General features: G+C 46.6%; 1 protein-coding gene across 1 annotated transcript in view; it reads right to left on the bottom strand.

Moving 5' to 3' along the window:
* Positions 1-4,442: 4,442 nt before the first annotated feature.
* The window catches only part of DGLUCY (D-glutamate cyclase), a gene marked incomplete at both ends in the record, with an annotated part of 46,904 nt that continues 23,593 nt past the window's right edge, over positions 4,443-27,753 (bottom strand). Inside the window, 3 exon segments of the mRNA XM_082648265.1 lie at positions 4,443-4,592; positions 11,413-11,564; positions 25,175-25,297. Of these exon segments, the coding sequence (XP_082504391.1) occupies positions 4,443-4,592; positions 11,413-11,564; positions 25,175-25,297 (425 nt within the window).

Below are 27,753 nucleotides of genomic sequence, written 5' to 3' on the forward strand. Positions count from 1 at the left end.
CTTGGTTCAATGCTTTTCTGAAAAATGTGCTTCTTACAGCTCATGATCCTGCAGCCTCCAGGAATTCATCTGGCAAGATGATGGTCTTTGATGGCAATAACCCTGGGGTCACAATGGTGCCCAGTGCTCTGGGGAAATGGTGTGTCAATTCCATTTGCTTTACTTCAACAACTATCAGAAAGACGTTGGTAGATTAGACATTAGATATCAGTGTTAGAAAGTCCTGCAGAGGTCATGATCTCCAATTCCTTCCCTATGAATTATCCCCTGTATATCTCCCCAAAACGACAGCCCAGTTTTTCTGCGAGTACCACCAATGACGCCAGTTCACTACTACCCAAGACAAGTTATTCCAAGGTTGGGCAGAAAATCTTAACTCCTAATGAGCCCAAGTGGAACCACTTTTCCCACTGGCCTTAGTTCTGGCCTCTGGAAAGACATGAGCCTTTAGGTACTGGTATTTGAAGAAAAGTCTCATATCCTACTTCTCAGCTTGTATTAGACAGGGCTGGATTATACTGCAGTAACAAATATACCCCCAATCACATTGCCTTAAAACAATAAAAGTTTATCTCCTGTTCATGCAAAGTCCAACGAGCAACTACTTTCTGGCAAGTCTTTTTCCCAAGTGATGGCAGTGATTCAGGATTTGCTCATCAAGAGGTGCCATCATCTCGGGGTCTTCCCCTTCCATCCACAGAGGCAGGGGAAGCAGCACAAAAAGAATCTCACAGGGGGGTTATGGCCAAGTCTGGAAGTAGTTGGTATCCCTGCTACTCACATTCTATTGGCCAGATCCCAGTCACATGGCCCCAACCTAACTACAAGGGAGGCTGGGAAATGTAGCTTTCCTATGTATGCAGGAAGAGGAAGCAGAATTAGTGAGCATCCAGCCAGCCTCTGACATACAGAGCTTCAAGCCGCCTCCACTTAGGGTTTGAGCATTCACCTTCTTGTACCTCATCTGAACAACGCCCGCTTCTTCAATTGTGGTGCTTGGATCTGAAGTGAGACAGTCTGTCCAACCTGTGCTGGGGAGAAAGGGACCATTTACCTCACTGTGCTTCTACTGACGTAATGGCCTTTCTGGCAAACACATCACATCACTGACATATACTGAGTTTATGTGAATTGCTGTTAAACCACACCTCCGTCCTGCATAGAGCAGTGGTCTTTTGAATCTGAGAGTTAGACTCTGTGGAGCCAGTGGAACCCACATGGAATGGGCAGAAAGTAGTAGAATGCAGAGGGCTGGACTAAGGTGGGGCTGGTGGTCAGCAGGGCCTGTGCAATGAGAGGCAGGAAATGACCTCAGAGGATTGCCTTGCCCAGCTGAGCGATGAGGGGGGCACTTGACCAGAGGATAGCTGGGGGCTAAGGAGCCCTGACCCCTTCCTGGCTCGCTTAACTTCTAATCCCACCTGCAGGGTCTGTGGGGCATGTGCACCTTGATGTGCCCAAGGTCTCCAGCCTGCCCTTGAACACCCACAGAGCATCCCAGGTACTGCTTACCAGGATTCTCTCTCAATATTCCTAGAAATGCCCAGGAATGCTCACACGCCTCAGGAATCCATCCTGGTGGATATCCCAGCCCATCTCTCACCCTGGGCCTCCCCACTATTCCTGTAGGTCACCTCTTGTCCCCCTGTAACCAGCTTCTCAAGGTCAGAGCCATGCCTACCATGCTGCCTCAAATGTGGACACAGGCCTTCCCCAAAGGACAGCCAAGACTAGAGTGAACTTGAGCAAAACTTTACTAAAGGCTTAGCGGGAATCATATTGTAGACAGAAAAACATAAAAATGGATCCTAGAACTCAGAGCTCCAGTGGTCCCTGGGCTGGATCCTGCTAAGGGCTCCTCTCCTGGCCCTTTCTTGCACCTTAGCCCCTGCCACAGGGCCACAGGCCTGTCTCTCCCTGCAGGGGGACCTTTGAATGCTTTGCTCCAGAACTGGGACCTGTACTCTCAGCTTTCTTTGGGCTCCACCCAGGTCTTAGCCTCTTTCCCAAATGACTTAAATCTCTCCCCATAAACTTCTGTCCACAGGGAAGATAACCTATCACAGTTATCTTCAGTAACTGAAGACTATTACAGTCAGGCTTCAAACTTCTTCATGCCAGAATAGAATTCTGCTATTACTACTGCAAAACCAAAGGCCCATTAGTGTGTATTCCCCAAAAATATGAGTCAGGGAAGTCCCGGGAGCCTTAGCAGATGATGTTTCATCTCTCTCTAGCCATCAAGACTTCAGCAATGCCAGGATGCACTCTCAATCATAGGCCCCCATTACATGGAGCTCTGCAGACCCAAATCAGGGACACAAATTGGAACTGGAGGAGACCTGGTCAGTGAGGCTTAGAGCTGAGGTGGGTTCACCGATCTGTGAGAAGTCACAAATGGAGAAGGACAGTGAGCACATTACAGTGGCCCTGATGCCACACCAGCAGGAGCACAGACACGTAGGTGGGGACTCCCCACCAGAATGACAAAGGGATGTCAGGACAGCACCCACCCCAGCTACTTCTGGCCAAAGGCTTCACCACGCCGTGTGTAGGGAGCATTGGAAGTTAACCCCAGATCACTGAACTACACACTTAGGTTTTGCTGTTGAGTGTACAATTTAATTTCTATAGTATGTGTTCCACGCTTTACAACGTATGCCCCTAAAAGAATCAAACTTGACATGCTTAAGGAAATAAAACAGGCACAATAAACATTTGGGGCCATAGCTGGGAAGCAGGACAACTATTTCTATTTTTTTTTTGCAGTATGCGGGCCTTTCACTGTTGCCGCCTCTCCCATTGCGGAGCACAGGCTCCGGACGCGCAGGCTCAGCGGCCATGGCTCACGGGCCCAGCCGCTCCGCGGCATGTGGGATCCTCCTGGACCGGGGCACGAACCCGCGTCCCCTGCATCGGAAACCACTGCACCACCAGGGAAGCCCATGGACTACTATTTCTGAACTCAGGTCCAGCTGCTCGCTGCTCAAAAATCAATACTCGAGAGACAAGTGTTGGTAGAAATGGAAAATGTTGCTTTTAATCAGAAAGCCTGCAATCTGGGGAGAAGGTGGACTAGTGTCCCCAAAACCAGCACCAAAGATTCTGCTTGGCCTTGAAAGTTTTTAAAGGGAAAAGGGAAAGTCATCTCAGGTAATTATTGAGTTAGGGGATCAAACTCATTGACATCTCCCACTGCGTGAAAGGCTCGCTGACTCCCTGTCATCTTTCTTTAGCTGCTACCTCGTTCACATAGTTTGTTCTTGAGATCACTGAAGGGGAAGCTAGAGAAGAGATCTGGTCATCTGTTAATTATATTCTTCATTTTTACTTCTTTGCTCTACAGAAAGAACCAACATCTTAGGCATGGTATTGTGTGAGCAAAAGATTTGAAAGGTGTGCTTGGGCCATAGATGAGTAGAGCAAGGGGGTGCCTGGTTTAAGTTAGTTACAATATAATTTTGCTAAAGTGACAAGACAAAAGCTCTTTCCTGCCAAAAGCTGCTTCCATTACCCCATCTAGATGATCCAGCACAAGATACTGTACTGGTTCAGTACGTGAATGTAACGGGACGTGGTCAGGGATTCTGCTTCGGATTTTGTTGGGGAACGTACAGTGGGAAGTTGTGAAGGAGATAAGGGCAAACCGATGAGTTGTCCAAGAGGACTCTGTGAGTGATCTAAGCCCTGGAAGGTCCTGACCCACCCCCGGGCTCCGGGAATGTGGCTGCCCTTCTATGCAAGGAGGGCAGAGTCTGGCTCTGGAGTGGGGGGTGAGCAGATGGGAAGGAGGTGGGAGAGGTGTCAGGTTCTGCGGCGGGGGATCAGGATGTAAGGGGGTAAGGGAGGGGGAGGGGCACAGGGGAAGTGATGGGTGGAGATAAATCTTTTGCCTAAATAAACAGGATGTTGTTTGTAAAAGAGAGCATTTCGCAGGTATAAATATTTTGGTGGTGGTGGTGATGAGTAAACCTTTAGTGAAGCCCCAGAGCTTCGTAATATACACTACATATTTGTACATTTTGCTGTTTCTCAATTAGCCTGGGGGGTTATTCAGGACCCTCTGTGTCTGCCTGGAAGTTCATTGCTCACTGGCGTCCCCGTTAGTGATTGCTCAGAAGACTCTCACAGCAGACTGCGTGGGTAACCTGAAGAAGCCAGGGTGAGGAGGTTGAAATCAATGCCTCCTGGCACTTAGGAATAAAAGCCAAAACTGGGGACCCCAGAGGACTGTTTTACTCCGTCCACATCACCTGCATTACCCGCTGCCCCCAACCCCGACCCAGGAGGTGGGCACGCGTGACCCAGGCCAGTGTGGAGCACGTTGCTCACCCAGGGCCAGTGTTTATTTGCAAGGCTGTTGTAGAAGAAAGCCGGGGCCCTCAGGGAACTCCTCCCTAGATCCCTCTAGTACGCACCCCCCATGCCTGTAATTTGCATGGTCACCCTTGCGCCATGGTGACGTCTACCAGTTTCTGGATCATCTGGGCGTGAGTGCCATGGAAAGGCAGCCCGTCCACCTCCATGCCTAGGGTGCCCGAGACTCCGCTCCGGACTCCATGCTGCACCAGGATGCCCAACATTTTTTCTTCCTGGAAAGAAATGGGGCAGAGATAGAAGCAGTGGAGGGGGAGGAAAAAGAAAGAAATCCATACATTTATAAGTGGAAAAAGAACGTTTGACTTGACATAGTCTCTTTTTTAAAAATAAAATGTTTAAAAATACTAACGCCACTGGAAGACTCATAGTGAAAAGTAACAGTGTCCTACATCACACCTCATGGGCTCCCCAATCCACTCCCCGGAAGCTGCTACTTTGAACAGTTTGGGCTGTTTCTTCATGTAACTATATAGTATGTTTTTTATGGAAATCTGCATTTTCTTAACAGACGCTAAAGAGTCACTTCTGCAGGGGCAGCTTGGCTACTTCCTGCCAACCTAGCCCTGCCCAGCTCTGCATTATCTGCCAATGGCCTTCGTGCCAGGAAGGCCCCTGTTCCTCCTGAGAGCTCCTCCTCGCTATCAGCCTCTGTTAGCCCTGCTTCAGTCACCTTCTAGACTTTACCCGGTGCGGTTGTGGGAGAATCTGGAGGGAGCAGAGCCACGGAGAAAATGCAACCCCATCCTGGGCCCAGCAGGCAGAGTGGTTTAGAATCAGACAGATCTGACTTGGGTCTTTCCTGGCAGGTGTGTTAAACCTCTCTGTGCCTCAGTGTCCCCATCTGTATAATGGGGAGGTGGATGATAATAACAATGCCTCCTTAGAAGGTTGTTGTGAGGATTAAATGAGAAAATGCTGGACTTCCCTGGTGGTCCAGTGGGTAAGGCTCCACGCTCCCAATGCAGAGGGCCTGGGTTCAATCCCAGAACTAGATCCTGCATGCATGCTGCAACTAAGAGTTCACATGCCACAACTAAGAAGTCCACATGCTGCAACTAAGAAGACTACACACCGCAACTAAGAGTCCGCATGACGCAACTAAAGATCCTGCATGCCGCAACTAAAGATCCCGCATGCCGCAACTAAGACACGGCGCGGCCAAAATTAATTAATTAATTATTTAAAAAAGAGAAAATGCAAGTAAAGCACCTAGCACGGTCCTTGGCACACAGTAGGTGCTCATGAAATGAGGTGGATTATTATTGGCAGGGCTGGGTCCCCTAGTCTTTAGCCCAGAGCTTTCTTCCTTTGACTTGTTGATTTTTTTAAAAAAGTGATCTGATTTGCTTTCTTCCATCTCCCTCCAAAAACAAGGTGCCAAAGAAACACTTGTCTAATCCACTAACGTGTCTGTCCCTTGTTGAGCAGTTCAGGTCCCCCTGAGGAAGGTGGGTCTTAGGTGAAGACACAGGAGAGAAGATGGTGCCCGAGGGGCAGAAGTCAAGGACAACCTCCTTCTTCTCTACAGACAAAGGAAGGGGACAAAAGGATCTAGAGCAGGTGGATCATGACAGACCAGAGGAAGGTTCTCATCTTCCTGCTCAGGCATTTGCTCATTCATTCCATCACCCATCAAAGTTTTATTGAGCACCTGCTTTGTGCCAGGACCTGAACCAGGGATACAGTGGTGAATGTGATGTGGTCCCTGCCCCCCACACTCCCGGGGGCGTCACATTCTAGACGACTGATCAGGCAGGCACAGTCCATGGGGATCACGGCACAGAGCAGGGGCCCCCAACCCCATTTATTGAAGTGGCTCAAGAAGGACTTTCTGGAGGAGGGGCAACTAGGACCACAGGTGACAAGAGCAGGAGCGAACTGAGCCAGGGGCTGTGGGGAGCACTCACTGAAAACTTTTCAGAACAAGGGAGAAAGTGTTGGCAAATATCACCTAGGACTTGTCTCTACTCACACCTGGCCTGAGAACCTGCATTTCCACTCTTCCCCAGGGCCCAAGATAGGAGGGAGGCCCGGAGCATTTCCAGGCAAGCCCTTTGTCCAAGAGCCCCTTCCCAGGGGTACCCAGCCCAGAATGGCATCTTCCGTCAATTGTCTGGACTTTATTCTCCCATTTCTCTTCTCCATTGGGACATATCCTCTCTTTATGGGGCAAGGCTCCTGGGACCACAGGGCCATTTCCCCCTAGCACACTGCCTGCCCCCACCATTCACATCCTCCTGGGTCCCAGTAGAGCCCTGGGGGTCCTCAGGGTGCACGAGATCAGTCAACAGCTTAGGAACTGGCTGGCACTCAGCCTCCATGAGCCACAGGGAGCAGCTGGGCCAACAGTGATTGCCGGCAAATTCCCAGGAACCCCTAAACGACCAGACCATCTTCAAGGAGGCCCCACCAAGAGGAGGTGGTGGGGCAGGGAGGAGAGCTGACCAGGGAGTGGCTGGAGACACAGGGCCTGGGGGCTGCCACACCAGTCCAGGCTGAGACGGTGGGGCCGGAGGAGAGGGACAGAGGACTGAATTGGGCAGAGGGGGCGGGGCCTGGGGCCTAGTTCACTGTGGATGTGGAAAGAGGCCCCGGGATGAGTTCTGGATGTCAAGGCTGAGTGTGTGGGTGTCACTATTGATTCATGCTTGGAGCATAACGGGCTGATTTTCAGGCGATGCTGCTGTTCAGAGTGGGGTGGGAGAAAGGGCCTCCTGGGAAGTTGGAACTGCTCTGCATTGTGACCTTGGTGGTGGCTGCATGGATGTGTACGTGTGTAAAACTTCACCCACTGTACACTGAAGCTTATGTGCTTTACTCTGTTAGTTGTACCTCAATTTAAAAAGTATAAAGAAAATGGAGTGGGGTGAAAGTGCTGGAAGAGAATGGTAGCCAGGATGAGGCCAGAAGTCATGTTCCTGCCTCTCTGTATCATCCATCCTACCATTATCCATTGATCTATCATATCATTCATCCAGCCAGCCAGCCAGCCTACCAGCAGTCCGTCCATCCGTCCGTCCATCCATCCATCCATCCATCCTTAGTCCCTCCTGTAAGGTGTCATCGATCAGCTCTTGGCTCCTGATAAGCTCTAGGAAATGTCCTCCAACAATTTGTTTTGCCCTCAAGTAAAACCCCTGGGGCACAGCCAGGGCCAGAGTGGGCAGGGCGTGCCCTGGATGGTGGTGGCCACTTTCCCTGGGCTCCTCAACATGGTGCCCGCTCCTGCTACAGTCATGATCACATCCGCAGAATATGGAAGGCCCTTCTTATAAGCAACACACAGAACAGGGTTGAGGGACATTCCTCCGCTCCTAACCAGCCAAACTTCACCAAAACTCAGGCCACAGTTCTGTCCGGCATCTCTTGATGACCCAGGGGTCTCCATGGAGTGACCCACTGAACTCCAGTAGGACGACTCTAGTTATCCCCTGCACAACGCACTGCTTCATGTCTCTGCACCTTCACTTCTGTGAGTCCTGCTGTCTGGAAGGTCCTTCCCACGCTTTCTCACCTGGCTCCTTATATCCTACTCACCCTCCAAGACCCAGTTCAGTGCCACCTCTTCCAGGCAGCCTTCCTTGAGCTCTCTGAACGAGCCAAGCACCTGTTCTCTGTGTCTCCACAAGCAGTGTTCACAGTTCTATCCCAGCTCCTGAAATTAGCACCCCCCCCCCCGTGGACCCTGGGTTCTTTACCCCTCATTATCTCCCAGAACAAGCCTGGGCCTGGCCCAGAGGAGGGGCTATACAAAAATGTGTTTGTAATTTTGGTTTAATGATGTTCCCTTTTATTTTCTTTATAAGGGTGGTACATTATTAATATATTTATGAAGACTGGGTGGAAATGTGGAAGGATAATTTCCATCCCCAGAGGGTAAGCGTGGGGCTGCGTGAACTTGTTTGGCTGGGTTCAGTCTTTTGTGTCTGCATGAATCAGGAATCATGTGTGGGGCGGCCCTCTGAGTGTTTTTTTCCAATTCAGATCCAGGAAGTGTAAAGAAAGCCTAGAAGGCTCTCTGGGCCCCTTTAGGGCAGACCATTTCCCCTGAAAATGTCACTTTAGCTGCGCGACTCCTCCTTTCCCCTCCTCTCCTGCACCCTGGCATTGACGGAAACTAGGAAACTACTGAGCCACATCAGGAAGAGCTCAGAGTATGGAGTCAGAGAGCCTAGGCTCAGCTCTGCCTCTTAGTTGTGTGGCTTTGGGCAAGCCACCTTCCCTCTCAGAGCCTCAGCCCCCTCCTCTGTAAAGTGGGGATAACAAACCAATCCGGGGAGGTGTTGGAGAGAAATGGGGCGGGTGCAGGAGGGAGACAGACACAGAGGCAGAAGGAAAAAGGGAGCAGAAAGGGTGCAAGACAATGTAAAAGAAGGACAGGAAGGAGGCAGGGAGGGGCTCTGGATGCAGAGGCTTCGCACAAGTGAGGGGCCCCAGGACCTCAGCTGCTGGCTGGCTGGGGGACCTGCAACAGCACCGGCCCCACCTCAGCTGCTGTCTCCAGGCTCAACGCTCAGGAACCTTCCTGTCTCCTGGATCGCCTTCCCATCTCCCCACACCAGCCTCTGCCACGACGCTGGGAACCCACCCTCTAGTCCAGGGTCTCAAATGTGGTCCCCGCAGCAGCAGCAGCAATATTGCCTGAGAACTTGTCAGAGGTGCAGATTCTCTAACCCGTCTCAGACCTACTGAATCAGGAGCCCTGGGGTGGGCCCCACTGTGCGCTTTAAGATGCCCCTGAGGTGATTCCTGCTGTCTGGAAGGTCCCTTAGATGCCTCTAAACTTGGAAGAATCACTGCTTTAATAAGCACGGCATTCATTCATTCATTCATTCATACACTCATTCATTCAACAAGGATTTACCAAGCACTGGGTTTCCCTCCACTAGTTGCTGTGAAAGCAGATACGAGAGACCTGGTCCCTGATTTCCAGAAGGTTTGTTTTGTTTTGTTTTTTCCTCATTTAGCAAATCTATTTGGGGGGAATAAGACTGGGGCAGCCTTAAGTTGCATGAGACTGTTTGGACTGTCTGAGAGTGGCCTTGTGGTCAGCCTGACGGAACTCGAGAAACTTCTCCCCCGACACTGACCCGCTCCCTGTGTCCGAGAGCTCCCTCCTCGCAGGCTTGGGCAGTAGCTCTGAGGAGAACAAGCTCTTCCTCACACTGAACCAGAACCTCTGTCTTCTGGCCTGCTTGTGTCTTTCACGCGGCCGAGGAGGGTATCTGTGCCCCTCCCCCAGGAAGCTGTTGAGATCTCAGGCCCCCCCAAATCCTGTCTCCAGCAGGCCAGACACCCCAGCTCCCTCGGCTGTTCTCCAGGTGTCCCCAGCCCTCCCCCCCTCCTGCCTGCCTGCCCTCAGGCGAAGCTGTCCGCTCACAGGTGAAGTCACCTGTGACCTGGGATTTAGATGTAAAGTCTGGGCTTTGGCCCCAATTTCCCGTGATCCAGTTACTCTGGAGAATTCCCCTAGAAGGTGCCTGGTAGAGACTGACACGCCACCAGCTTCTCTCCGGGGTGGGCGGGTCCCAGCTCTGCGAGGGGCACCCGCTGGGGAGGGGGCTTGAGGCTGGAATCGGCGTCACGAGAGCCGTGGGAACTGAGGCCTGAGGTAGGAACAGCCGAGTCTCCAGGGGTCCATCTCGCTGCCCGGGGTCCTGGACCGGGAGCAGAATGCTGGAACCACTTAGAGGACTGGCTGGCCTTCTCTCTTTTTGTTTTCCCTGCACGTATATGTGAGTTCACGTAAGTCAGCCATGTATGTGCACGTGTGTGTGTGTGTGTGTGCGTGTGTACGTGTCCGTGTGTGTCCTGCCTCTGCACTGGTCTATTAGGAACGCCTGGAACTGCACACAGCCCTTCACAGGTGGCTCTGCAGTCAGAGGAGCTCACTCAAAGCCACCCAGTGGGACCCCGGTTCCTCGCTCAAAGCCCTCGCGTGGCTCCCTATTACTTCTCGCGTAGAAGCCTCAGTCAGGAGTCAGGTTTGCTTTGGTCTGGCTCATGTGACCTCCCTCTGCCAGGGGTTCTTAATGGCCCCAGACTACTTGGAGACTCTGATGAAACCAGGGCTTCTTGCCCAGGAAAATCCATGTATGAAACAATTTTGCAAACTGTTTCGGAGGACTTGCGGGCCCCCTCTTTGGGGACCCTGGGGTCAGAAGCCCTCCTCTGCTCCTATCACACCCTGGCTTGCTGCTGCCAACCTCAAGAGCAGTCTCCCCAAACCAGCACTAAGCTGGTCCCCATCTCCCAGCTTCTGTTCCCTCCCGTCTTCCTGCCCAGATGCCTCCCCTTCCACTGGCTTTATCCCTCCCAGCCTTCAGCCCACAGGGTCCTCTTGCCACCCTGGGCCCTCACACCTTAGCACCGTGTAGGATGGCTGACGGTGCCAGCGGGGGTGTCAGTGCCCTTGCCGGGTTGTAAACTCCTTGGAGGGAGATGCTAAGGACACCTCCAGCTACCGCTATGAAGTGCCTACCATGGCTCAGGTATTCCGTCCTTCCCAGAATGCTGACTGCCCCTCTTTCACAGAGGAAGAAAATGAGGTTCAGAGAGGCTAAGCAACCTGCCTACAGTCAAATTAGAAGGAAAATGGTCATTTATATGAGATCTTTCATAGTGATTTAGGGTCCCTAGTAGGTCAAAGTCCAGTCCAGTGGTTGCCTGATGGGAGACTTTTTTTTTTTTTGGCGGTACGCGGGCCTCTCACTGTTGTGGCCTCTCCCGTTGCGGAACACAGGCTCCAGACGCACAGGCTCAGCGGCCATGGCTCACGGGCCCAGCCGCTGCGTGGCACGTGGGATCTTCCCGGACCGGGGCACGAACCTGCGTCCCCTGCATTGGCAGGCGGACTCTCAACCACTGCGCCACCAGGGAAGCCCGAGACCTTTGTTTTAAGGCAGGCTCTGCCTCTGGCTTCTGATGGGCAGCAGTGGTGCTGGCCCCTGGCTTATGGATTGAAATACCATGTCTACTCCTCATCAGAGGAAAAAGTTGCATCCATGAGAGTTGCCTGCTGGGCTATGTTACCTTAGTGATGGATGGGAGGGCCTGAGTCCAGTTCTGTTCTCCAGGTGCTCTGAAGGGCCCAACTGCCTTCCTCAGATAACGTCTGTGTACCTCACATGAGTTCAGGATGTACAGAGCACAGGCCAAGGCATAACCTCCCCAGTTAGAAACGCCTGGAACAAATAAAAAAAGATTCCATCATAGGATCGCAAAAGTCATGTCATTTGCCTGGGAGGAAGAAATTTTCCTCTATTCTTCTAGGTTCTTCTGGCTGGTCTAACAATTAAATTGACATGAGACAGATTAACAGGAGAAAGTCAATCAAAAGTTTAATAACACGTATACACAGGAGAAACCCAGGAGAGCAGAGAAACTCACCAAAATGGCTGAAGCCCTCACCTTAAATACCATCTTCAGCTAAAGAAAAAAGGATTTTAGGGGCATTGGTTTGGGACCAAACCAGTAATCAAAGACCTAATAAAAACAACATAGGAAATTATTTTGATAAAACATAAAATCCTTTCTTTATAGGCAGACTAATCAAAGGTAAAGAAAAACATTTTATAAATTATCAAGAGCAGGCTTTTGTCTTCTTAACACAGAGAAAACAAGATTCTAATTTTGTATCAGCTTACTTTTAATATTAAAATTCATTCACTCAATTGAATATATTCTAATCTTTGCCAGTCCTGACCGCACACAAAACTCTTTTCTCAGAGTTCCTTTTCCATAAACCTACAAATCCTTTTTTATTCACATTCAAACTTTGTCCTATGCTTTTCCTCTTTTTTTTAACTTTTTTTTTTTTTTTTTTTTTGTGGTGCGCAGGCCTCTCACTGTTGTGGCCTCTCCCGTTGCAGAACACAGGCTCCGGACGCACAGGCTCAGCGGCCATGGCTCACGGGCCCAGGCGCTCCATGGTGCGTGGGATCTTCCCGGACCGGGGCACGAACCCACGTCCCCTGCATTGGCAGGCGGACTCTCAACCACTGCGCCACCAGGGAAGCCCTTTTTTAACTTTATTTTCCCTTAACAAAATGCATTCCCATTCCTTATACCTTTTAAACATATTCCTTACATATGAAGATGTTTTCCTTATTTATTTTAGTAGTTTTATGGTATATTAATTAGAATTCTTAACCCTTAGAAAACTTAATTTCTAGTGAAAACTAAGGAGTAAGCAATTGTGAACTGTTTGTTATACCAGTATTTTTTAAATACATTTCATAATGTGTAATGTATAATAGACCCAAACATCTTTTTTTTTTTTTTTTTGTGGTAAGCGGGCCTCTCACTGTTGTGGCCTCTCCCGTTGCAGAGCACAGGCTCCGGACGCACAGGCTCAGCGGCCATGGCTCATGGGCCTAGCCGCTCCGCAGCATGTGGGATTTTCCCGGACCGGGGCACGAACCCGCGTCCCCTGCATCGGCAGGCAGACTCTCAACCACTGCGCCACCAGGGGAGCCCGACCCAAACATCTTTAGGGTTTTTTTTTGTAATAAGAAGACAAAAGTAGGTAAACTTAGACTTGTTTAGCAATTAATATTTCAGTATTTTATCTTATTTGGAAATGATCTAGACATTCAATGAATTCCCATCATTTAACTTACCTTAGAAAAACTCTAAAGTTTTAAATTACCAAAAGTTTTTCAAAGTTATTTTTAAGTCTTACCCCATTTATATCAATATTTATCTAAATAATTTGTTACCAACAATTATGTTTAGAGTACTCATGAAAACTTCATGAGCCATTAAAGTCAACTATCATCCCAAGCCATTATTCTTGCCGATAAACTTCGTAACAGACATAACGTGAACTTATTTGATTAGTACACCCAGGTAGAATAAAAGTTTTACATTTGCTGATAACTCTAAAGACATGCCTATTTTAATTAAAGCAGTAACTTTAAATTTGCTTTTATTTACTAAAGGTTAATCTTAGATCATGTGAACTCGAAAAATATTTGGGTTAGTCTGTTATATTTAGAACCATTTAATTCAAAAGTGCTTACTTTTAAGCCAATTAGAGTTCTTCTCCAAGTTACTTTTGGCAATACCATCAGAAGGTAGAAAAATACCCCATCTAGAACATGCATGCATAGATATACAGACAGACACAACCAGAGACCTCATAGCTTTCATTTTAAGACTTTAGTCACGAATCAGGTATAACAATATAAAACTCACTAGTTCATAAACGTCAGTTGCAGTAAGTTAAGTTTATCCACTCAGATGGCAAAGGCTTTTTACTATACGTGGAAAAGACGTTTAAGATTTGTATTTGTCCTTGACAAATAATATTAATTAAAGAAGCTGTGAATTAGATTTTGGGTGAGGGAGCACTTCCAGCAGTTAGTAACTTGTGTTTTTTTTGGCTGCGTTGGGTCTTCGTTGCTACGCTCGGGCTTTCTCTAGTTGAGGCAAGCAGGGGCTACTCTTCGTTGTGGTGCACAGGCTTCTCATTGTGGTGGCTTCTCTTGTTGTGGAGCATGGGCCCTACAGCGCGCAGGCTTCAGTAGTTCTGGTGCAGGGGCTCAGTAGTTGTGGCTCACGTGCTCAGTAGTTTTGGAGCACAGGCTTATTTGCTCCGCGGCATGTGGGATCTTCCTGGACCAGGGCTCGAACCCGTGTCCCCTGCACTGGCATGCAGATTCTTAACCACTGTGCCACCAGGGAAGTCCAGTTAGTACTTTTGAAAAGGTCTTTTTCCCTTTTTTTCCCCCCAGGTTCTACTGATTGATTCCCCAGGCTCAGTCTCAGGTGACTGTGGGCTGTGCTTACATTTCTGATTTTGTAGAGATTTACAAGACAAAGACAGTTGCTTTCAATTCCACAAAGAACTGGGCTACTGCCTAAATGATATCAAAAGGCTGATCGGCTCATCCAACTATATTTTCTTTAATTTGCTTCTTTATATCAGGGAGAAGATTTCCAATTAAAATGGAAATCAAAAGATTTCTATGTTTTAGAACTTCAGAGACCAGTGCATCATGCCTTCAAAAAGTCTGCACAAGGTATTCAGTCAAGGCCCTCTTTATGAGTGCTCAAGTCAATCCCAGACCAATTCACCCGAGGGGCAAAAAGCCTCCACCATTGCTCCTATCAGGCCCCAGTATCAGCCCCCAGTTTTCATCTCACATTGTGTGGGCCCAGGCAACCCTACTGACTCTCATTAGCATGTCTAATTAACATTGCCCAAAGGGTGTATTTTTGTGCCCTGTTTTACAATACCAAGCAGTGGAAACATTCCCCAGGGAGAGGCAATGTCTACCCCGACAATACAATCAGGCAAAAGAGACATAACCACCTTACATAAAGCCCATTCAAACACTGCAATTTTCTTACAAGCTTTCACCTCAATTTCATCAACTCTTATACCTTTGACCATAGCCTCCATTAGGACCCCATCAATAAGTCTCAGTCTTACAATACTGGGTCGGAGAAGTGTTCCTGACCATAACATCCATTACCATAAAGCATTCCAGCAACGTTGTTTAACCTCTTCATATAACACCCACTCAAACATTCCGACTTTTATAATCTTATCAACTCTTGCACTTTTTACTTTTCTCAATCTTGTTGTAGCCCAAGTCAGGGTTCCACTAATGGGATTTGGTACCACAGCTTGTGAGGTTCTGGCATCAAGGAGTTCCAGAAACTTCTCTTCATCCCTCTGCCATCTCCCCACTCTTGTGTAAAAGGCTTTGGGTCTGCAGTGAGGGGTTGAGCTAAGGGACCCAGGCCCTTTTGTCAATCTTGAACTCAATTAATCGACCTAATTCTTGCCCCAAGTGATTGTTGGTTAGGTTTCACATTGTAATTTTTGCCTTCCAATTTAAAAAATTTCTCCAAACTGAAGTAAGTAGAGAGGACTTGTTTGGGGCCCTTTAATGTTTTGGGATCAAAGAACGTCCCTTTGGCCCACCTAATCTTAGTGTTGTATTAGAAACCTTTATTTTAATCCCATCAATGTCCATTTTACTTATCCCATTTCTTAATAGCCATCTGAAGATTTCCATCCTGCTGGGACAAGTCCTGTGTCTTCTCTTTCTGATTCCTCTTCATTCTGCAACTTTCAATATTTGCTTTATTTACCTTCTTAATAACCCTTTAACACTTTCTACATTTTGGGGAAGAGTACCTTGACTTTCCCCTTGGTTTCTTCCCATTCTCTTGTTAATTAACTGAATGCTTTTATTAGCATCTGTAAGACCCATGAGGGGAAGCTGAGACACCAAATTTGATAAGCTTTCCCAAATCTTTTTGTTTTGTTTTGTTTTTTAATTAAGGGAGTTCTTAGGGTTAGCCATTATATTTTTTTGTTTCCACCTTTTAATTTGGTCTTTCCACAGGTGCCAATAAAACAGCTGTTTACAATGAGAGTTCTCTAAAAAATTTACCAGTTTAGAAATTTTTCCAATTCAAAGGATCCATCATCTGCTATTGACGAATAGTGTCTTAATAGCAACACAAACCAATAAGTCTTTTTATGCCTTAACCGTGGATGAAAGAGGCATCCCACAAGCATGTAAAGGACACAGCCCTAACGAGATCCAGAAATTTCACTCCCCAAAATAGTCTAAGAAAGTGGAGACAAAGGTTGAACAACAAAGGCCCCTTACGGACTGGACCCTTTATGACAAACTCCCCTGAGAGCTGGCATGGCCACACAAAGAGACGCCAGTCAGAAGCCTGGGTTGTTACCTGGGCTTCTGACCAGTTGGCTACAGCTGCTTGGAATCCCAGTCTATCTGACTGCAAAATGCATACCAGTATGTGTACCCTTCTGATGGCAGAGACCAGAGAGAGTTTTCTCACTGGTCAGCAAACCAAGCTCTTCAGGATGTATAATAAGATGGAAGGAAAAAACTCATCCAGTTTTTTTTTTTTTTTCTTATGAGACTAGCAAACTCACCAGTGTGCAGGGCCAGCCTGGACAACAAGCTTAATGGACCTATGCCTGCGTCCTACCCTATGGAATTTCCTTCTTATGACAAACAACACAATAGAGAGATAAAGAAAAACAATAACCATCTTCGGGAGGAAAAGGATCAACAAATCAAGCGTACTCTGCCAGTTTTCAAAACAAGAGTCTCTGGGTCCAAGGAACTAGGCTCCATAAATATTCCTCCTGTTAATCTAACTTTAGAAAAGCAGTAAAGGGCTCTTACCACTCGCTTCCAATAGACGCTGCAAGCAGAGATGGGGAGACTGACTGACAGGCAAGAACTCTTACCGTCTGTGGCTTCTGTCAGTTGTCCCAGGATCTCTTAGCCGCAGCAGCTTCAGGGAGAGTAGTATCCAGCCAGTAAAGGGAAATCCTGCTGATTGTGCCAACTGTCGGGGAGAAAGGAATTTTCCTCCATCTTTCTAGGTTCCTCTGGCTGGTATAAGAATTAAATTGACATGAGTAAGATAAACAGGAGAAAATAAAACAGGAGTTTAATAACATGTATACACGGGAGAGGCCCAGGAGAACCGAAAAATTCACCCAAATGGCCGAAGCCCTCATCTTAAATACCATCCTCAGCTAAAGACAAAAGAGGATGTTGGGGGTACTGGTTTGGGACTTCAAAGGGGAGGAAGGCAATGCACATGGAGATGGAAAAGCAAATGTTTGGCAAATAAATGTTTGCTGGGTCATGTAGAGACAACAGGACACAGGGTGGACTTTGATCTCTAGGCCATGCTGAGTTTCCCCCACTACACCTAGCCCGTATTCTCTGCAGATACCTCTGCTTATAGCTCTATTCTGGGAACAGGCCCTTTAACTAAATTCTTTATGCAGCTAAGGGGGAGCTAAAAAGAAAAACTTCCTGAGTCTTCCGTTTCTTAAAAATCATCATCCTCTATACACCTGAAACTAACACAACATTGTAAATCAAATATACTCCAATAAAAATTTTTAAAGATCATCCTAAATTAATCCTCATGCCAAGGAGACAGATTTCTTTTTTTTTTTTAATAGATTTATTTATTTATTTATTTTTGGCTGCCTAGGCTCTTCGTTGCTGCGCGCGGGCTTTCTCTAGTTGCAGTGAGCGGGGGCTACTCTTTGTTGCGGTGCGCGGGCTTCTCATTGTGGTGGCTTCTCTTTGTTACTGAGCACGGGGTCTAGGTATGTGGGCTTCAGTAGTTGTGGTTCATGGGCTCTAGAGCACAGGCTCAGTAGTTGCGGCGCACGGTCTTAGTTGCTCCGTGGCATGTGGGATCTTCCCGGACCAGGGCTCAAACCCGTGTCCCCTGCACTGGCAGGCGGATTCTTAACCACTGCGCCACCAGGGAAGCCCCAAGGAGACAGATTTTGGGGTCACAAATTTTGCTCCCCAACAGGTTCATCACCCTGCCTCTAAGCAGCAGAACTCAAAGAATGGTCCCAAGACCAGTGGCAGTAGTACCTGGGAACTTGTTAGAAACACAAATTCTAGGGCCCCAGCCTAGACTGACTTAATCGAAACTCAGCAAGGGAATAGGGGAGCAAACTGAGTTTTAATAAGCTCTCCAAGTGATTCTGATTCAAGTTAAAGTTTGAGAACCATTGCCCTAAACCATCTGGGTTAGGCACTGTTAGTGACCAGAAGAGAAGAACATTCAAGCTATAACCCTAGGAAGCCATTCCAGAACTCTCCCTTATGGCTAACCTGAATCCCTCACGCTGCATGGAAGCCCACCATCAGAGCGGTTAGGTAACAGCTCTATCATGCTGTGTTGCATCACTTCTTCTTGTGCTTAAAGATCACTCCTAGGTCAGTCAGAAGCCAAAAGTGGGTTTGTACTGAGTATAAGAATTAGAAGCCAACAGGCAAAATGAAAAAATGCTGATTGTGCTGTGATGAGATGATAGTATTTTTGTCCTCCGTCACCCTTCACTACCACCTTCTGAGAATGTCTATAGTATTGTTATGTCATCTTTTCAATTAAAAAAGTGAAAGGTATGCTGTATTCAAGCATGGCTAGATCATGGGATACGTAGTGGAGATCAGGGAGATGAGGCTGAGAGGGTCCCCAAGACCAGGAAAAGGGATTAGACTTGAGCCCATATTCAGGAGCCTGTTCTGGGAGGCCCCCTGTGATGTCCCACTGCAAACTTTGATCTCTATAGGCACCAGATAGCACAGAAGAATACACCTTTAGGGCCAAGGCACCATTTGCTTGTGGACCTTGTTGTGGGTTTTTTCTCTTCTCACTTCCATCATACCTGTCTGACTATGGCTAGGCCTGACACCTTGCTGACCAGCCCTGGTGTCAAGAACCAAAGATGGAGTCAGCAGGGCTTCTGTGCCTCCTAATTCACTCTCCTTGGGAGATCCACTACCTGCCTACTGCCCCCTCTTGACTGCCCCTCCTGGAAGAAGAATAGCAAATTTGCTGTGACTACCCAGCCCAGGGCCAGCCTGGGTGACTTTGAAAAGGCTTTCTCTAATCCTCAAAGAGACTCACTTTCTGGGTGAGGCCAGCGAAGCTTGGAGATAAGAGCTGCCATCTCTTTACTGATTCCAGAGCCCTTGATCTTTCTTGTCTTTGTTGAGCTGAAGGAGCAGACAAACTTCTCTGCTTTCAGGCCCCAGCAGCTCCCAACCCTAACTGGATGGGCCCCTTTCCATCTCTCTCAGCCCCAAACCACAGATTTTCATCTGAAACTCTCCCCACTGCCAACTGGGATCACCTTTTCTCTTTGGGGAACTTCACCTGCTGCTAAAATCGCATCAGTGATGCAGTTGGCCAAGCGTTTGAGATTTGTTCAATTATACAGAGAACCTACATTCTGGGTGGCAGATAAACAAGGAAATCTGGGGACTTCCAAAGAGATTCTCCAGAGGCTCCCTTCCACTGAGATCCAAGACCCCATGATAAAGGGGACTAGTAAATAACAGACGTGCCGACAGCAAGCAAGCTCGGCACGCCTGAGGGGTAGGGTTTGTCTGGGTGTCGCAGCCGAAAAGCTAACCCAGGGTGGAGACCTGAGACATAAGATGTTGAACATCTTTTCATATCCTTACTTGCCATCTGTACGTCTTCTTTGGTGAGGTGTCTGTTCAGGTCTTTTGCCCATTTTTAAACTGGACTGTTTAAACTGGACTGTTTATTTTATTATTAGTGAGTTTTAAGAGTTCTTTGTATATTTTGGGTAACAGTCTTATCAGAAACGTCTTTTGTAAATGTTTTCTTCAAGTCTATGCCTTCTCATTCTCTTGGCATTGTCTTCTGCAGAGCAGAAGTTTTACATTTCCTTCTTTCAGTTTTATTGAGATATAATTGAGATACAGCATTGTATAAGTTTAAGGTGTAAAGCACAGAGATTTGACTCACAAACATCATGGAATGACGACCACAAGTTTCGTGAGCATCCATCAACTCAAATCATCTCCTATTGATACAAAATTAAAGAAACAGAAAACAAGTTTTCCTCGTGATGAGAACTCTTAGGATTTACGGTCTTAACAACCTTCACTTATACAGCAGTGTTCATTATACTTATCATGTTGTACATTGCATCCCTAGTACTTATTTATCTTATAGCTGGGACTTTGTGCCTTTTGACCACTTTTATCCAATTCCCCCCCCCCCACACACCCTTTTTCTCTGGTAACTACAAATCTCATCTCTTTTTCTGTCAGTTTGTTTGTTTGGTTTGCTTTTTTTTTTTTTTGCGGTACGTGGGCCTCTCACTGTTGTGGCCTCTCCCGTTGCGGAGCGCAGGCTCCGGACGCGCAGGCTCAGCGGCCATGGCTCACGGGCCCAGCTGCTCTGCGGCATGTGGGATCCTCCCGGACCGGGGCACGAACCCGTGTCCCCTGCATCGGCAGGCGGACTCTCAACCACTGCGCCACCAGGGAAGCCCCTGTTTGTTTGTTTTTGAAGTGTAATTGACCTACAACACTATGTTAGTTCCTGGTATACAACATAGAGGTTCTGTATTTCTATACATTTCAAAATGATCACCACTGTAAGTCTGGCTAATATCTGTCCCCATACAAAGATATTAGGTAATTATTGACTATATTCCTCAAACTGTACATTTCCTACCCATGACTCATTTATTTTGTAACTGGGAGTTTGTATTTCTTAATCTCCCTCAGCTATTTCTTTCCTCTCCAACCCCCTGGCAATCACCTATTTGTTCTCTGTATCTATGACTCTGTTTCTGTTCAGTTATGTGTGTTCATTTGTTTTGTTTTTTAGATTCCCCAAATAAGTGAAATCATACAGTACTTGTCCTTCTCTGTCTGACTTATTTCACTTAGTGTAATCCCCTTTAAGTCCATCTGTGTTGGTGCAAATGGAAAGATTCCATTCTTCTTTATGGCTGAGTAATATTCCCTTATATATATATACCACATCATCTTTATCCATTCATCTACTGATGGGCATTTAGGTTGCTTCCGTATCTTGATTAGTGAAAATAATGCTGCAGTGAACATGGGGGGGGCGGTGCATATACCTTTTCTAATTAGTGTTTTAATTTTCTTTGGCTAAATACCCAGGAGTGGAATTGCTGGATTGTATGGTAGTTCTATTTTTAAGTTTTTGAGGAATCTCCATACTGTTTTCATCGTGGCTGCACCAATTTACATTCCCACCAATAGTGTACAGGGTTCCCTTTTCTCCACATCCTCACCAACACTTGTTGTCTGTTGTCTTTTGATAATAGCCACTCTGACAGGTGTGAGGTGATATCTCATTGTGGTTTTGATTTTCATTTCCCTGATGATTAGTGATGTTGAGCATCTTTTCATGTGCCTGTTAGCCATCTGTATATCTTCTTTTGAAAAACAAAATGTCTGTTCAGGTCCTCTGCCCATTTTTTTTTTTGTGTGGTATGCGGACCTCTCACTGTTGTGGTCTCTCCCGTTGTGGAGCACAGGCTCCGGACGCGCAGGCTCAGCGGCCATGGCTCACAGGCCCAGCTGCTCCGCGGCATGTGGGATCTTCCCAGACCAGGGCATGAACCCGTATCCTCTTCATGGGCAGGTGAATTCTCAACCACTGCGCCACCAGGGAAGCCCGGTATGCCATTTTTAATCAAATTTATGGACACAGAGTTGTTCATGGCATTCTTTTATTATTCTTTTAATTTCCATGGCATCTGTAGTGATGTGCCCTCCTTTATTTTTAGTAACTTGTGTCTTCTCTCTTTTTTTCTTAGTTAGTCTGGCTGGAGGCTTATCAATTTTGTTGATCTTTTCAAAGAACCAGCTTTTTGGTTTCGTTAATTTTCTCTATTGATTTCCTGTTTTCAATTTCATTGATTTCTGCTTTAATTGTTATTATTTATTTCCTTCTTTGGATTTAATTTTCTCTTCATTTCTTAGTTTCCTAAGGTGAACACTTAGATTACAGATTTTAATATACACATTCAATATAATAAATTTCCTTGCTTTCACTGCATCCCACAAATTTTGATAAATTGTATTTTCATCGAGTTCAAAATATTTTAAAATTTCTCTTCAGATTTCTGCTTTGACTCATGTGTTATTTAGAAGAGTGCTGTTTAATCTCCAAGTATTTGGGGATTTTTCCAGCTATCTTTCTGTTACTGATTTCTAGTTTGATTCCATTGTGATCTGACAGCAGACATGTTATGATTTCTAGTCTTTAAAATTTGTTAAGGTGGTATTTATGGTCCGGAATGTAGTCTATCTTGGTGAATGTTCCATGTGAGCTTGAGAAGGATGCGTAGGCTATTGTTGTTGGAGGAAGCAGGGCATAAGATGTCCATTATATACAGTGGATTGATGGTATTGCTGAGTTCAACTACGCCCTTACGGATTTTCTGCCTGCTGGATTTGTCCGTTTCTGATAGAGCTGTGTTAAAGTCTCCAATTATAATAGTGGATTCATCTATTCTTCCTTGCAGTTCTATCAGTTTTTGCCTGACATTTTAGGAGTATGCACATTAAGAATTGTTATGTCCTCTTGGAGTATTTACCCCTTTGTCATTATGTAATGCCCCTTTCAACCCTGGTAACTTTCCTGAACTGTTCTGAAGTCTGCTCTGTCTGAAATTTATATAGCTACTCCTACTTTCTTTTGACTAGTGTTAACATGGTATATCTTTCTCCAAACCTTTACTGTTGATCTATACATTTCTTTATATTTAAAGTGGGTTTCTTGAGACAACCATATTTGGGTCTTGTTTTTTGATCCACTCTGACAATCTTTGTCTTTTAATTGGAATATTTAGACCATTGACATTTAAGGTGATCATTGATATGGTTGGATTACTATCTACCATACTTTTGCTATTTTCTATTTGTTGCCCTTTTTCCTTTTCCTATTTTGTCTTTCACATTTTTTTGACTTTCATGGTTTTAATTGAACACTTTATATGATGCTATTTTCTCTCCTTTCTTAGCATATCAATGATACTTCTTTTAAAAAAAAATTTTTTTAGTGGTTGCCCTAGAGTTTGCAATATATGTTTACAATGAATCCAGGTCCACTTTCAAATAAGCACTTCACAGGTAGCTCAAGCATGTTATAATAACAAAATATTCCTAATTCTTCCCTGTCATCCCTTGTATCATTGCTGTCATTCATTTCATGTATATATATATATATATATATATTATATATATATACGCCCATATATACACATAAGCACATATTATTGAACACATTGTTGCCATTATTATTTTGAACAAACTGTTATCCATTAGATCAATTAAGAATAAGAGAAATAAAAATTTTAATTTTACCTTCATTTATTCATTCTCCAATGCTCTTCCTTTCTTGTGTAGATCGAGTTTCTGACCAATATAATTTTCCTTCTCTCTTAGAATTTCTCTTTTTTTGTTGTTTTAAATATTTATTTATTTATTTGTTTGCACCAGGTCTTAGTTGCAGCAGGTGGGCTCCTTAGTTGTGGCATTCAAACTCTTAGTTGTGGCACTCAAACTCTTAGTTGCGGCATGCATGTGGGATCTAGTTCCCTGACCAGGGATCGAACCCAGGCCCCCTGCATTGGGAGCACAGAGTCTTATCCACTGCACCACCAAGGAAGTCCCTAGAATTTCTTTTAACATTTCCTACAAGACAGGTCTACTAGCAACAAATTCCCCCAATTTTTGTTTGTCTGAGAAATTTTTTATTTCTCCTTCACTTATAAAGGAAAAGTTTCCAAGATACATAATTCTAGGTTGGTGATTTTTCTCTATCAACACTTTAAATATTTCACTCCACTTTCTTCTTGCTTGTATGGTTTCTGAGGAGAAGTTGGATATAATTCTTATCTTTGCTCCTCTATTGGTAAAGAGTTTTTTTCCTCCAGCTTCTTTCCAGATATTTTCTTTATTGTTGATTTTCTGAAATTTGAACATATGTCTAGGTGTAGTTTTTTTGGCATTTATCCTGCTTAGTATTCTCTGAGTTTCCTGGATCTATTGTTTGGTGTCTGACATCAAGTTGGGAGAAAATTCTCAGTCATTATTTCTTCAAATATTTCTTTTCTCTTTCTCCTTCTGGATTCCTATTACAAATAGGTTACATCTCTGTAGTTATCCCACAATTCTTGGGATATTCTTTTCTGTTCCTTTCAGTCTTTTTTCTCTTATCTTTTTAGTCTAGGGAGTTCCCATTGTCATATCGTCAAGGTCAGAGATTATTTTCTCAGCTGTATCTAATCTACTAATGGGCCCATCAAAGGCATTCTTCATTCTGTTACAAGTGTATTTTATCTCTAGCATTTCTTTTTGATTCTTTATTAGAATTTCCATTTCTCTGCTTACATTATCCATCTGTTATTGCATGTTATCTACTTTTGGGTATTTCTCTCCCCTAGGTAAGTTAGGCTCTGTTAAAACCCTAGCAGGCTAGGCTCTGGTATAATAGTTTCTTCCGAGGGCAGGCGTTGTTCAGAAGAACAGGTGCTCTGGTGTATTTCAAAAATGGCTCACTTTCCCCTCCCCTACCTAAAGCATGAGGGGCTTTTTCTCTAATATTCAGTGTGGACCTGGTAGAGCCTGTGAAGGTAAAGCTCACAGAAGGTGGGAGCTTCCTACGACTAGGTCCCTCTGGAGCTTCTAACTCAGACTTGTCCACACGAAACTTCCAGCAACTTGTCAATTACAGTTCAAGTTTTCTTACCCAGGCACCGGTACCCTCAGATATTTCTGCTTATCTCCACGGCTGTTTTTGACTTTGACAATGAAAAGGGAGAGGGCCTTTCTCAGGTATGGGTCAAAATTCCTGAAACTTGTGATGAAGTCAAGGGAGGAAGGGTGGGGCCTGGAAGGACCCAGACACAGGAAAGGTTGGTCCTGATGGGAAGGGCAGCTGCAGGGACGGGCAGGGAAGCCTGGGGCAGAGGTGAGTGAAAGGAGAGCTGAAGCCTCCTGCATCTTCCAAACGTTTGCCAGATTGTTCTCTTCCTTTCCACCCCACAGGAGGTACAGATAAAAGCAGAGATGACCCCTCTTCAGAGCACTGATCTAAAGTGGCCTGCCTGTCACTCTCTCTATCTACCTGTAGCTCTTCTCACTGTTTAGCACCATCTGGTATATTTCTTTGTTAGGGCTCATTGTCCATCTCCCAACACTAGAGCAGGCACTCCGTGGAGCAGGGCCCTTGCTGCTCCAGCCTCAGTACACAGAGCAATGTCTGGCCCACAGCAAACGTTTGTTGAATGACTGAGAGGCCAGAGGCTAAGAACCAGGTCCCCTTCTTACCCTGGCGCCCTCTAGACTCCACTCATGGAGGAGATGATTTTCTGGCTGGACAGGCTCCAAGCCAGGTCCCTCCCCCGGGCAGCCTTGCCTGATTGGCTGGCCGTCTGAGCACTCACCAGCGATGATGACCGCAAAGTCAGTCTCCACGTCACAGGCAATGATGTCCCCATTTCGTATGTGCCTCTTCACGGCCTCCTTGACTTTGCCCATCCCAAGCTCGTTCCCTCCGTCACCGACCCCTGGAGGGAAGGGAACTGAGTCAGGGCACAGGATCAGGCAAAATGTGGCGTGGTTATGGGGTAGAGCAGCCCCTTCACATGTGCCTCAGGGTGGGGAAAGGGGTTGGCTCTGGATACATTTTCACACTACCAGGAGATGCTGGACTTCTTCAGGTATTCTAGAAACTTCTCCAGTTAAAAATGAGTCCAGGTTTGGAACTCAGCAGAGTGTGGCCGTGTCCACCGTTGGGTCACATTCTCCAGTCACAGATGGGGCGCCAGGTCCACGAGAGATGGTGGCATCCAGGACCTCCTCTCCTTGCCAGTAGCTCCGGCTCAGGGAGGGGCCACAAGGCCCTGAGTCTCATTACTGTGGCCAGACAGCATTCCATTGGCAGAAGGGAACGGGTATAGGTTTGTTAAAGTCAATTCTGTAATTTAAAGCCTTCTGTTTCAAGTATGTGAAATGTATGTGTGTCATTTTAGTTAATTTTAATCTACACCAGATAGGCGCCTGGTTAATATGTAAAGCAGCATAATGAGGAATTCACACCCCAGGGGTGGCCTGTTAGCGTTTGAAAGAGACCACAGAATAAAGGCCAATCTGCTAGGCACCAGAAGGTTTGTTAATTATTGTAGCATAATAAATGCTAGAATAAATATGTTAGAATAAGTAAATGTCAGAAATTTTCTTTTTTTTTAAATTTAATTTTATTTATTTATTTTTGGCTATGTTGGGTCTTCGTTGCTGCACGCGGGCTTTCTCTAGTTGCAGCGAGCGGGGGCTACTCTCTATTGCGGTGTGTGGGCTTCTCATCGCGGTGGCTTCTCTTGTGGAGCACGGGCTCTAGGCACGCGGACTTCAGTAGTTGTGGCAAGTGGGCTCAGTAGTTGTGGCTCGCAGGCTCTAGAGCACAGGCTCAGTAGTTGTGGCACACGGGGTTAGTTGCTCCGCGGCATGTGGGATCTTCTCGGACCAGGGCTCGAACCCCTGTTCCCTGCATTGGCAGGCGGATTCTTAACCACTGCGCCACCAAGGAAGCCCTGTCAGATATTATTTAATTCATTGGTGAAATAAACGGTGTTCAAGAGAGGTGAACTGGCTAGAAGTAATTACCAGGTAACTCCACCCTTGTAGGAACAAGATGCAAAAAACTCTCACAAGCCCTGCAGCCTGTGCCCTTTGAGGTGGTGCCCTAGGAACACCATTTGGTCCTGCGTCCAAGTGTTTCTGGAGGATTCTGTAGACTAGAGGTCAGCTGAATCTGCCTCTGGAAGATGGTTGCAGCTGCCTCAAGATAACCGTTCACCAAGGGGATTATCCCAGTGCCCCAAGGACAGAAGGCTGGGCCCCTCAAGCCTACAGAATTGTTGTGTGACTGTTTTTGTGTCTATTTCTACAAATATGTGGAAGAATTCCACCAGAGGCAAGCATTCATTGCCTGATGGTGGAGAGGGGCCTGGAGCTGACTCACCTTGGGCATCAGAGACCTGGTCTCGGCCAAAAGAATGCGATGATTGTGGATGACCAGACGCCCTAGGTCCTCACCCTGAGGATTTTTCTCAGAACAGTTTTCTAGATCCATGACAGTCCATTGAATGAAAGAAAATAACAACACCTAGCACTGATATCTTGTCTGTTTCTGCCTCTGCCTTTTAACATTTTATGAAGTTCATCTTGTTCGCTCCTCAGGTGTGTCCCGTCTGTGGACTTGACCTCACTTTACAGAGTCTCTGAGAGGGGCAGGACCCGGGGAGTGAGTGGGACATGGGTGTCTTGATTCTCAATTGAGTGTGATTCCCTGACAAGGCAGCTGCCTGTGGAACTGAGGAACAGGGGTGTTGATGGAGCAAAGGAGGGAAAGGAGGGTTTGGGGGGCAACTCTGTTGAGCAGGGGGCTCCTGAGGCCAAGAGAAGGATCCAGGGGTCCACAAAGGGGGCAGCTTGAAAGCACAGCCAGCTCCACCTGCTTGCTCTGGGATCTTGGGGGCATCGTTGGGGGAAGAGCACAGATCGGGGGTCCATTCAGCGGGGGAAGAGTGTTTGCTCTACAGGTTCTTTGGACCCTGCTGGCCCGTGTGGACACAGAAAGCCCTTCCGCTGTATCCTGGGAGGCCTCCCCAGCCCAGAGAGGCAGGAAGCATGAAGCCAGCCACACTGGGAGCACCACACCCAAGGCCTCTTCTGGGAAAGACCAGGGCGATTTGCGGAAATTTTCTACTCAGCCAGGAAGGCTTTCATTGTCTCATCAAAACCCCCAAAGCCAAAGGCAACTAATGGGCCTGGGAAACATTCTGAAGTGTTTGAATGGACAGAAAAAGTAAATATGGAACACGACAAACGTGCCTTCATTTCTCCACGCTCTGGTTCCCACCCCAGGGGAGGACTGCTGGCATCCCAGTCACATCAAGCCTTTCAGAAATTCATAAAGGCAACACGGTCCCACGAAAAGCATAGTCGGTAGGGCCCTGGGAGT

The sequence above is a fragment of the Grampus griseus genome (assembly GCF_964374135.1).
Source record: "Grampus griseus genome assembly, chromosome: 2".
Classification (NCBI taxonomy): Eukaryota; Metazoa; Chordata; class Mammalia; order Artiodactyla; family Delphinidae; genus Grampus; species Grampus griseus.